The 12,921-nt window shown below is 37.6% G+C and overlaps 2 protein-coding genes across 2 annotated transcripts; both read right to left on the bottom strand.

Moving 5' to 3' along the window:
- Nucleotides 1-15: 15 nt before the first annotated feature.
- LOC118986771 (trace amine-associated receptor 3) lies at nucleotides 16-1,047 on the bottom strand. The gene has a single exon (XM_037045871.1). It carries the CDS (start codon nucleotides 1,045-1,047, stop codon nucleotides 16-18), a length of 1,032 nt encoding a protein of 343 aa, XP_036901766.1.
- Nucleotides 1,048-10,900: 9,853 nt separating this feature from the next.
- On the bottom strand, nucleotides 10,901-11,973 carry LOC118986802 (trace amine-associated receptor 2). Its single transcript, XM_037045888.1, has one exon. It carries the CDS (start codon nucleotides 11,945-11,947, stop codon nucleotides 11,027-11,029), a length of 921 nt encoding a protein of 306 aa, XP_036901783.1. The 5' UTR covers nucleotides 11,948-11,973; the 3' UTR covers nucleotides 10,901-11,026.
- Nucleotides 11,974-12,921: the final 948 nt, after the last annotated feature.

Genomic DNA, 12,921 nt, shown 5'->3' with positions numbered 1-12,921 from the left:
AATGTTTTTTTAAAATTACTGTGTTTCAGGAAACAGATTTGCAGTTTCTGAATGAGAGCTAAATATTTTTCCTGACACTATGTACTTGAGAGCATTCCGGAACCATGGATAAAAAAATCCATGAATGAGGGGATTGCAGGTGGAGTTGAAGTAACCAAGCCACACTAAAAGATCAAGAATGATTATGGGAGTAGAGTAGTTTAAATATGGGTCAATCAAAACAGCAAGGAAACAAGGCAGCCAGCAAGCTAGAAACACCCCCATCACTATACCCAGGGTCTTAGCTGCCTTCCTGTCCTTTTTCTTAGATAGATGTTGTTTCATTTCCCCCTTTGTGTTTTTAGGCATGCTGCTGATAACTCGAGCATGTTGTTTGGAAACAATAAAAATTCTGCCATAAATACCAACCATGATGGAGCCAGGAGTAAAGAAGCAGGTGGTGAACAATATCGTCCCCCAAAACTTGTTAAAAGTAAGTGCACAGAAGTTGAAACAAGCAACAAGGATCTCATAGCTCCGCATACCTGAAACATTGGCCTCAGACAGAACCAAAATGAAAGAGAAAAGAGCTGGGGCGGACCAGCAAAATGCCAGCAGCCGCTTTATCGTGGAGGTGGTCATTGTGGCCATGTAGTGTAAAGGGTAGCACACGGCATAAAACCGGTCAACGGCAATGGAACAGAGGTGGAAAATGGAGGTCAAGCTGAGCATCATGTCAAAGCTTGTATGGAATTTACAAAAGCCATCCCCAAAATACCAGCAGCTCTCCACGGACCGTACCATGCTGTATGGCATAATGACAAAACCCAGCAGGAAGTCTGTGGTCGCCATGGAGAGTATCAGAAAATTTGTGGGAGAGTGGAGCTGTTTGAAATGTGATATGGAAATCATTATAACCAAGTTTCCAAAAACAGTGATGACCATGGCTCCAGTCATAACGGAGTACATGATCACTCGGACATAGAGAGGGCGGTTGGTGGGAGGGCAGGATTTGTTTCCAAATTTTGGACAACTGGATATGTCTTCAGGAATATAAGTTAGATCCATGGTGCTTTATCTTCTCCAGTTCTTTGGTAGGGAAGGTGAATCAGTGTTTCTTCTCTTTGAAAATGTGTCCAGCAATTTTCAGCTCCTATAAAGTTCAAAGTCACTTGTTATTAATTCATTTCAATTATAAGTTATTCAAATATTAAATTATATGAAATGTGTTTGCATTCTGAGTTATTTGCTGCATTAGAAAATTAAAACTCTCATCTCTGCTTATCTTTCCTGCTTTATTATACTTCATCTTTTTTTCATATATTTATTTAACATTGGTTTATTTATTGACTAACCTACTCCTGGTAATGTACTGAAGTTTTTCAAGAGTTTATTTCACTTTTGTGAGATAGCTAATACAGTCAAACTCATAGAAGCAGAAAATACAATAGAGGTTACCAGGGGCCGGAGGGTGGGGAAATAGGCAGTTTTGTTCAATGGGTGTCAAGTTTCAGTTCTGTTAGATGAGTAAGTTTAAAGATCTGATGTACAGCCTAGTGCATAGAGCTAATAATATGTTATCGTGCACTTTAAGTTTTGTTAAAGTGAATTAAGTGTTCCAACCACACAGACACCAATGAAAGAACACGAAGACACTTGGGAAAGTATTGGATATGTCTATTACTTTGATTATTTTAATTGTGATGATGATATCACAGGTGTTGGCACATGACCAAATGGTGCAGTTCTCTGTCTATCCATGACACCTCAGTAAAGCTATTTTTTAAAAAGAATTTGTAATCTACTTTCACATTGATCAACCACTTCCCCCGAAACTTCTTTGAACTAGAATAAGCTAACATCTCTTTCACCATAAAAATACTTAAAACATGAAACCTAAGTGAAATCACCATGTTTTTCTTTATGCATTCTTTTTTTTTAAATTCTAAATTATAATTTATTATTATTTTTTTAAATTTATTTAACTTTTGTTCAAGTACAGTTTTCTTTCTTGTATTCCCAGCCCTGCACCCCCCCAGTGCTCCCCACCCCCCTCCCATCTCCGCCCCCCGTCTTAGTTATTGTCCATGTGTCTTTCATACCCTTTATGCATTCTTTCAATGGCTTAAAATCTTCATTTGTAAAAAACCCATGCACGTGGATATTTAAATAAATGGAAAGGTGTGTACGTGTGGGCTAAACCAGGCAGCTGAGTCAATGCTTCATAGCTTCTCTACTCTCTACTCCTTCTTCTGCTCTTCATTCCCCTTCCCTGTATTTATGGAATCTTCTCATTTATCTGAGATTCTAACTAGTGGAGCCAAGTTACATACTCTATCCCTGAGTGACTCATAGGATTACGGATTTCATACTCACAGAGTGTACACAATCAAATCTCATGAGACTCATGAGACCCCTGTCAGCCACAGGTGTGTCTCATGTCTCTTTGATGAGGTAAAACACTAGTCTAGTTTCCCACTGGATTCTCAGTACCTTAGTTAGTGCTTGTAGCAGGCCCTGGACACATATGTTTGAATGGGTAAATATATAAATAAATGGCAAATTATTGTCATTTTTGAAACTCTGCAGTGTTCCGATAAAAGCAATTGGTTCAACATGCTCAAAATTTTGTTATAAATGAATGGACCAGTTCAACAAGCACAGTTAATGAATATGTCTCTGGGTATTAAATTGCTCCTGATGCTGCTATAAAATAACCTAGCGTGGCAGTTAGACAAGGAGAGCTGAGAGATTTGCCCTAGACCTGTTTCTCTGATCCTTTAGGCTAGTAAGGAGGGAACTGAAGAGGCGGAGTCCAGGCAGAGCTACAAAGGCAAAAGGAAAAGAGAGCTACACTTGGGAGGAGGTGGCCAAGAGCCCCCTTGGTGTTTTATAACTGTGTTAAGATGAAGTTATAGGCTTTTTTCTGTTCCTGATTCAATTCTTAGCACCTTACCTACTGCTTAGGGGAGTTAGGATTTTCTCCCAGCTGAAACTCACACATTCTCAAAAATGAAAGGAAATACTGTGCTGGAGATCACAGACTTATAATTAAACTTGTACAGTATTTAAGTCCATGAAGACACATGCGGTTAAGGCATGTGATAACCCGGGAAACTCTGCCACACCTCCATTGCCCATATATATGATCTTAATGGTCACAACCATGACATTGAAACAACCTCACATGGGTGTTGCATACAAGCAACTGCTCGAATTGTTTCCAAGCACTGGAAAGGTTCTGTGAGGTGTTTCTACCTGAGATCAAATCTTCCACTATGCACACTTATATTTATATAAGCAGAACTTCATATACTTTTGGAACTGGAAGCTCCCTCAAATAGAGTGTTTACGAAGATTTAGTATGTGATGCCATTTCCAGCCCCATGGCTGAGTTCTATTTCACAGTATGGCTCTGAAATCGGGAAGACCTGATATGTTTCATTAAAGTCCCTAAGCCTTAGTTTTCCCCTTATAAATTAAGGATACTATAGCCTACGTTGCACATTGGATTTAAAGATTGGGTGGGGTAACATAAAAAATATGGCATCTATCTACTAAGCACCCACTGAAGCACACATTAACCAAATTTAAAAACTGTATCCTTATCTACAAATAAACTTTTATTTCATAGTTTCTCATAAGCATTTCTCTTATGGCATTTTCTTCAATTTTGCTCTTTGTTGAGTCTTGCCTGTAATCTATTATGTTGCCCATTGCATCTATGAAATTGCTATTTTTGTATGTAAAAATGTTCAAATATTAATTATTTCTCATTAGAATCTTTTCCTTCTTCCCTTCATATTTCAATTTCAAGCACTGAGTGATAAAAAAGTTGGAATATCTCCAGTCATAAAAATTTGCCAGTCAGATTTTCAATGCAAGATTATATCGTGGAGCTAACATTTATCAAAGAGAAAGTTCGATGGGCTGAACACAGTTATTTCAGTAGGAGGAAAAGGTGGCCCAATCGAGAACTCTAGGTTCAGACTTTAATTTTCATAGCCTGAAAATATGAATGGCATATGAAGATGCAGTCAACAGTAGAAGCTTACAATCCATGGTTCTAACAAAAGAACACAAATATAGTAACACGCTCTCATAAGGTACAACTAACACAATGCCACCGCTGCTGTAAAACATGTTGCCATCTTCTAGCACGGAGCCTTTCAGGTCAAGTCCCCATTACCACCTCTGTGTGCATGTAGGGACAGACAGATAAATTAATCCAAATTCTGATTTCTTCTTCTTTTTACTTGTTGAAAACATCAGATAAGAAGGATCAGAAAAGGCAAATATGAGCAATTAGTATAATGTACTGATCCAAATTGAGTGTACTAAGAAGCAAATTTTAAAGTTTTTCTATTTGAGCACAAATGTGGATAATGTTCATAAATAATATGCTTTCTTCTTCACCTTAAATTCTGATTTTCCTACACTTCAAGAATTCAAGGCTAAAATCTGAAATATTTTAGCTGACTAGATAATTGCTTAAGAAAAGCACATAAAATTGGAAGCTACCCTCTCTGGACACTTCCAGATGCCTACTCAGGGTGTGCTGGGCAGAAAAAGAGTCTCTTACCCAAACCAGCACCCATCTAAAGACCGGGCTCTAATATTAACACTGATTGTTGCATCATTTCTCTTGCCACAGTTCAGAAGAAAATGTCAAATGCTACATAATTTACTTAAAACTAACCTTAAAGTCTAGGTCCTTAAATATAAATTCTATTTTTAAAGCTCCAAAATTATCCTAAGCCTAAAAGTGAACTCCATCCAAAGAGAGAATTTGGATTAATTTTGATTAAACTAATGAACTAACAACAACAGGGTGCAGTACAATTTTATGAATGATTTCAAAATGTAGACTGCTATCGTGTTACAAATCTGTAGATGGTATATGTAGTATAATAGATAAGATAAGCAACAGCTTGAAATTAATGAAAATTCATTATATTGTACTTTTTGGTTAATCTCTAATATCTAATATACAGATAGTAGTGAGTATTTAAAGACTACAGTAACAAAGACTACTTCAGGCCATTTTAGGGATAAAAATGAGTTGACTGTATTCTAATGTGGCACTGAAAAGTGAGATAACTAAAGAAACTGACTTGTTCCATAAATCTACTTTGTAACTACTTATACTAATTTACACATTGAGACATCAAAAAGTAAAAGCAGCGTCTGGCACGTAAAAACGTTTATTGCAAATTGCCCACAGTTAGTAAGTGAACCTTCTAAAGCCACATGGCAGTTGGCAATGGGCAGAGATGACATCTGGAGACTGCTGCCCTCTTAAAAGCAGCTGGGAGAGAGCGACCATGAACCCTCTCACAGACCCAGTAGCGTGACCCCCATTTCAGACAGCAGAGGCAGAGGAGAAAGAAAAAATAAAACCAAAGCAGAGCATCATCGTTGTAATGAGCTATGAACTGCAGCATTATTGGAAAACTAGAAGAAGAGAAGAAACTTTACTAAAACTAAGTACCATAAAATGTGTTAGAAGTAAGTGGCTAAAAAGAATTGTTTTAAATAAATCTTTTATCAAGACTACAGATGGAGGGTGGGACAAAAGTAAGTTTACAGTTGTCCATATGGAAAATAATACAATAATTAATAAATAGTAATACAAGGATAAACTCTGTGTTTTGTGTACTCACATCTGTAAACCTGCTTTGGCCCCACCCTGCACTTTACCTCGGTGGATACACCGAGGGAAGGATCTGGGACCACACGCCTCGCTAAAACATGATGAGTGTACCTTTCAGCATCTGTTGGCATGGAAACTGTGGCTGGAGCCTTTCTTCCCTTCAGTTGACGATACTCTAGCCACTCTTGGCCACAGTGGGTTCTCTGTTGCCCTACAAATGCCCACTCTGCGGCTTGGCCAGCTCCCTCTCCTCCTCTCGATGGTCAACCCTTTCATCTATGCCATGTCAGGGCTCGGCTCACACACCATTTCTTTCCAGAATGGGTCTTTTCACTCTCCGACTTGGAGAATTAGAATTACAGACTATTGGGGGAGGTCAGTGATTTTAAAGGTTGGAGTTGCCATTTCCTCATTTATAACTGACTTTGATTTCAAATCCTTGTTTCTTTTTTCTAACACAGCACATTTTAAAACTGCTTATCTTACCCATAGATTTCTCAAGAAATTTATAATTCCTCAGATAACATCCCATTAACTATCTAATCCTTGAAATATTTAATACACATAGCAGGGAGGCAGTTGATTTAAATGGAAGGAAATAAACTCTAACACACCACGAATTTAGTCTTATTGGATTAGTCTTATCTGTTTGAAAAAGAAAAAAAATATTAGGAAAGAGTAAGTGTTCCTTAGAAAGTAGCTAATAAAACCCCTTTAAAACAAAGAGCATTTCAAATGACACCTACTCAACACAAAACTAATGGGTGTCTTAAGGTTTCTAAATTACTTGAAAACTGCATTTCCAATGTGTCCTTCCAACTGTTCCATGTATGTCTGAAATAACAAAGGTTGGTGGGTAACTATGTCCTGGAACAAATGTTATAATCCAGGCGCTTTGGCTCGCATTTCAGTCAAACTCTCACCACCCCTTACCATCTCCAGTACTGGGCAATGATTCATTTCTGATGTATTTGGGCAACAAGAAAGTCTATGGTGTTATCTGCTGATAGTTTCTCCCACAGAGTCCTTGCTTATCATAGTCTGGTCCATACACCAGGCACAACATCATTTGGGAACATTTTTGGAAATGTAAAAAAGTGTAAAAATTCAGACCCATCCCCAAATGTATTTTTTAGCAAGATGTCTACATTTTTAGTATGCCCATTGGATTCAAGAACAGTTCTTGCCAATACAAAAATTCAGTTTTTAGGTTGGGTACTCTTTGTGTCTGAAATGAGTAAATAACCTGAGGAGCAAAGAGAAACAGAATATCTTAAGTCAATGCTGCTTGCAAGAAAAAATACTAAAAATAAAATGTGTAATATCTGATAGTGAATGAGGCAGTATATAACAAGATTTTAAATTAATATATAATATTAAAGTGAAGAGTGCATTTTAACATTATTGAAATTCTTCCATAACTTACATTTACTAAATTGCATCCTTCTTAATTCTTGTACTTTGCAAAAACACTTTTTATATTGTCACTACATAGAAATTTATAAATTGCAAACAAATTTTGATGAAAAATTTAAGAACTTTCTTTCACCTAAATCAACAGCAATTCTTTTTCAGTTAGAAAAAAACCTTCTTCACTTCATCCTATTTGTAACAATTCTGGTTGTCTTTAAAATTTAATTATTACTGTCCAATTATTTTGAAGAGAAAAACTAACAATTTTTAAAAAGTAGTACATTTCCAGCTGTTTTTATCGACCCCAGTACCTTCCCTCTCCTGAAGAGCTACTTGTGAATCAATGCATCTCTTCTGGTGGCTTTGCAGGTACGAGGTCAGGACATTCTGAAAAGTGTAGCGTTGAGGATTAAGATTTCGGATCCGTATAAACCTGCCTCTGCTCTCAGGAGAACTGGAGTGGAGAACTCAGACCTAGGAGCTCTGAGAGAGGAACTAACTGCAGAACCCCAAAGGACTTGCTCTTTTAAACTCTCTTTCCTGGGGGTAATTGAAATATTCTTTGAATTTTTAATGTTCCAGGTAGTTTTCAGTTTCTTTTTCCAAAAGAAGGACACTGGTGTGTAGTGACTTCATTGTCATTTGGGTTTCACTCTAGGCAGATGAGGTACTGAAATATCTCTATGTTAAAAGTACAGAGACATGTGTAGCCTAAGTGAAATGTTGGCTGATATCCAAAGAAGGAACAATTGTCTGATATTTCTGTTTGCATTTCGATTCCCAAATGTAATGAAAACCTTTTGTGGTGGGAGGGAAGCATTTCTTTTGTGCTTCAGTGATTTGTACCTGTTTGACTAAAATTCTTAGTTGAAAAAAAAGGAAAAAAACCCCCAAAGGTCACAAATCTTGAAAATACCAGTTCAGTAAATGACACTGAGTGAGAAGTCGTGGGAGCTTGGTCCTAGTCCCGCATCTATAGTTAGTGGTGTAATGGGGACAAAGCACTGATGTCCCCAGAGGCATTTCCATCATCTCTACCTTCCTATAAAATTTTGGGTGTGGAGAGGAGACATTACTAAGTCTGGGAAATGAAAGCAAGATGAAGGATGGAAGGCAGACAGCTCACAGGGGGCTATGTCACTCCTTCACTAGCAAACAAGGCAGGATGGCTGCACTATGGAACTACAAAGGGCCGTGAAATGGTAGGGATAGTGAGCAGAGCTTTACAGAGGAGCTAGGGGAATGGTGTTTTCAAGTACAGTAGGATTCTACTACAAAGAGAAATATTGTAAGAAGATTTATGGTCTACACGTAAAACTGCCAAGTTATTATTTCATCTGTAAGCAGCGGCATAAACAATAACCGCCATCACAAATATCATCATTCATTTAAAAAGACAGTCATAAACTCCCTTCCAAAAAATGTCAACAGGCAACCTTATACCAAGCTATTTCATTTTATTTTCTAAACTCATATAGTAATGAATTGAGAGATAAATGTGATAAATATTAATTCAAAATAATTCTACTTCACAATAAGGTGAAAATCTGTTTTACTCATTTCTTAGCAATTGATGTTTTAAAACAAAAACAGAAAGTCTTTATGTGTGTGCGTATTTAAATGGCAAAACACAATCACTTCATTAGGAAGAATTAAAAAAAAAAAAACCCCAAATCCTCAGTAGTATCCAACACACCACATTAAGTCTCATAAAACCACCTGCCTTTAATGTCTCTGTTCTTGAACAATCTCTTTTTACATTTATTTCATACTTGTAGTCTCTTTCACCATTTAAAAGGAGCTGCACAATTCTACCTCTGTCCTACAGGCTGTGGGGAGGGACCAAAGCCATCAGCGGGACAGCAGGGATGGTGGCCAGTAGGAGGCCCAGACAGCATGTGGGCCCGTCTTTGGGCAGCTCCCCAAGGTTAGTGCTCAAGCTGCCAGCTGAGTGGCCACTATTCAACTGTGTGATCTGTGCCACGGACCAAGGTCAAAGCGAACTTCTGGGCAATTACGTAAACTTCTCCACACACAAAATTGTTAACTTGTTCATTGAAATTTTATAAATGAGGAAATGAAACAAAAATATTTCAGTGAAATGGTTTACTTACATATGAAAAAACACATATACAAAACATGTACATGTATATAAGTAAAATTAAAAAGGTATAAGACAGTACTTGTCCTCAATACAAGCGATGTATTTGAGTTTACCTATTTTCTTCTATTGTAGTTTGCTTTTCAATAAACATGTGATTTGCAGCCAATAGTATGTTGGAACCACTCACGCACACTTGCAAGAATAGGTTGAGTTTTTAAAATTTTTGAAAGGCAGCTGACATTACATTCAGAGTTAGAAATTAGCTAATTGAAGATTATTTCTAATATATACCAAGAAAATTATTAAATTCTACAGATCAGGATTTTTTTTTCAGACCAGATGTCAAATATTTACCAGCACACCAATGCTTGATGACCACTAAACCAATTTCACAAGTTATAATGGGTCTCAACTTACAGTTAAACAGACACTGAGTAACAAATACCATGTGGTTTGCAGTACCCAGAGACCTCCTCACCGGAGAAGTATTAGTTTCCTTCTTTGTTTCCTTATGTCATTTTTCTATTATTCAAACATATGTGTATAAATATTAAGCAAAAAGGAATGATGGATTCAAAACACACCTTCTTGGACTATATATTTCATGTTTATTAAAAATCAGGATACCAATTAGCAATACAAAAAGCGGATGAGCCTGAGGAAGAAAGGAAGGCACTGAATAGAATTTGCATCTAGTAAAATAGAAATTGCTACAATTAAGATGAGACCTGCATGAACACGTTGGTTGACTCTGTGGCTTCAGTTACACAGTTTCCATTTCTTTTCCATTTTAAAAATGTTTAACCTCACAACAGTGACATCCAGTAGCTCTCAGCTAACCGATGACTGTTCCTGACAGCATGTGCATTTCTGAAATTGTTAATTCCATATTGATTTACCTATAATTTTTAGTTATTGATATATCAAAATACATCTGGCCAGACACCGAAGGAGGAAAGCAAAGGGAACTATCATGCGAGGTGTGCGTGGTGGCGAAGGGGCAGCAGCCCCAAGCCCAGCCGTGTTTGCTCTCTTTCACGGAGTTTAAAAGATGTTGTTTGTCTTCTTCACCTCACTCCGACCTTCCTTCTTCTTTTCACCTTTCTAACGTTCTTTTTTTTGTAATTTTTAAAAATATATTTTATTGATTATACCATTACAGTTGTTCTATTCCACCCCTTCATTCCCCTCCACCCGCACACTCCCTCCCCCACCATTTTCCCCCCCCCTTAGTTTATAACCACGTGTCTCAAGTTCTTTAGATTCTATATTTCCCCCACTATTCTCGCCCTCCCCCCATCTATTTTCTACCTACCATCTATGCTATTTTCTGTGCCTTCTCCCCCCTTCTCCTCCTCCCACTCCCCTGTTGCTAACCCTCCATGTGATCTTCATTTCTATGGTTCCACTCCTGATCTAGCTGTCCTCTTGGTTTGCTTTTGTTTTAGGTGTGGTTGTTAATAACTGTGTGTTTGCTGTCCTTTCACTGTTAATATTTTTCATCTTCTTTTTCTTATATAAGTCCCTTTAGCATTTCATATAATAAGGGCTTGGTGATGATGAACTCCTTGAACCCTACAGCCAAGATTGCTTTATCCAGCAAAACTTTCATTTAGAACGGAAGGACAGATAAAGTGCTTCTCAGATAAGGTCAAGTTCTAACGTTCTTTTTTTCCTCTCCCTGGAAGTAGTGTGCATATGAACTACACTGGAAAGGAGCGATTTTGGGTCAAAAGTGATTCCTCTTTTTTTCCTCAAGTCTTAGAAACGAAGAGTTTTCCATGATAGTCAAAATATAACACCACACACATATGTCAAACGACTTCATTATTCTCAGTTCCAGTTCTTTTCCTTCAATTCACTCATACAGAATAAGTCTACTCAGCTTCTTTTTGAGTAAATAAATTAGTGTTATGGAAATGTGAGGTGAAAACTTTACCTAGTAAAATGTACTTAAGTGCTCTGCGGAACCAGGGATAGAAGAAGCCATATATTAAGGGATTACATGTGGAATTAAAATAGCCAAACCACGTCAAAGCATCAAACAATATGACTGGAGTAGAGAAGTTCAAAAATGGATCCAATAAAATGGTGAAGAAACAGGGAAACCAACAGAGCAGGAAAACACCCATCACTATCCCTAAAGTTTTGGCTGCTTTCTTGTCTTTCCTCATTTGATTGTTTTGATTTTCTGATAAGTTGTTGATCGCACGAGCATGTTTCTTGGATACTGCAAAAATTTGGCCGTAAATCCCCACCATCACAGACCCAGGAGTGAAGAAACCCGCCATGAACAAGGTGGTCCCCCATAACTTGTTGAACATTACTGGGCAGGAACTGGAACAAGCGACTAAGATATCATAGCCCTCTATTCCATCAGCGTAGGCCTCCGAGAAGACCACTCCAAACGCAAACACTCCGGGGACGGTCCAGCAGAGAAGTAGTAACCGCTTAATGACTGGAATGGTCATCTTGGTGGAATACCGTAAAGGGTAACAGATAGCATAAAATCTATCAATGGCCACGGAGCAAAGATGGAAAATGGATGTTATGCTAAGCATCAAGTCAAAACTATAATGAATCTTACAAAATGTGAGCCCGAAGTACCAGCAGTTCTCCACCGACCTGATCATACTGTAGGGCATGATGGTGAAACCCAGGAGGAAATCAGTGACCGCCATGGAGAGGATGAGGAAGTTGGTCGGCGTGTGCAGCTGCTTGAAGTAGGAAATGGAAAATATCATGGTCAGGTTGCCGAAGACCGTGATGAATATGGCTCCTGCCATAAATGAGTACATGGCTGTGCGGACACCCAGCGGCCTTTGGTTTTCTGGGCAAGATCCATTTCCATATTCAGAGCAATTGAATGTTTCCTTCAGAAAATGCAAGAACACATGGGATTTTTGTCAAGTAATAGATAAAGTGTTCTATGTTTTATATAGCTTTCCTAGAAAAACTCTAGAAAGACATACAAGACTCAAGGAGCATAATTTATGCTAAAATATTTACTCATGATGTATTTATTTACTTATTATAATCTTTATTTGCAACTTTGTAGAATTCTAATGGGTTTCAATGATCATTGTTTATAGTTTTCTTGACTCAGATTATACCACTAAAATTTAGAAAGCTCTTACTTTATTATGCCAGGGCCTGAAACATAAAAGGAAGAGATGAAGAAGGAAGAGAAGGAGAAATGAGTTTATTATTGAACATACTATAATTGATCCCCCTTACTTGAACAAAAGTTAAATAAAAAAAATAAAAAAAAACAAAAACAAAAATAAATAATAAAATACCTTTACAACACCAAAAAACAAGTGTCTTATGTATAAATAAAAAAAGCTGAATTAAAAAATTAAAAAAAAATTGATCCCCTTTGTACACGTAGAAAGGCTAGATATCCACTGAAAAATACATTCACTTCTCCTTCAAATGAGTCAGGAATACAAAATCAGATTTGATTTGATTGGGGCCTATAGCTTTGTGGGACTAGGATGTTATTATTTGAAACTAGTTTTGGTTATGTGTTCCGCTATTTTCACTATGTTTCATTATTTTATGCTGAAGTTGTTTGAAAGAGGAAGAATCATGTAAGGATATCTAATGATCCGGTGGAATCGTCTTCTTCAGCCAATCGTGAAGCCTTGCGAAGCCTCTCGCCAGCCAGAGCAGCTAACGCAGAGGTGGGCAAAGACCAAAGCTGAACTAGTTTTGCTTCTTTGTGAAGAGCAAGTGCACCTCCCCAGTGCCTCTTCTCCGAGCCTCATGC

Source organism: Sturnira hondurensis, unplaced genomic scaffold, assembly GCF_014824575.4.
Source record: "Sturnira hondurensis isolate 20B ecotype Veracruz unplaced genomic scaffold, ASM1482457v3 Scaffold0004474, whole genome shotgun sequence".
NCBI classification, from domain to species: domain Eukaryota; kingdom Metazoa; phylum Chordata; class Mammalia; order Chiroptera; family Phyllostomidae; genus Sturnira; species Sturnira hondurensis.
Note: the sequence above shows the minus strand (reverse complement) of the source record. Positions and strands in the feature narration are given on the sequence as shown.

Coding starts and splice junctions, on each gene's coding strand:
- LOC118986802 (XM_037045888.1), bottom strand. CDS start 11,947: ATGTACTCATTTATGGCAGGAGCCATATTCATCACGGTCTTCGGCAAC.
- LOC118986771 (XM_037045871.1), bottom strand. CDS start 1,047: ATGGATCTAACTTATATTCCTGAAGACATATCCAGTTGTCCAAAATTT.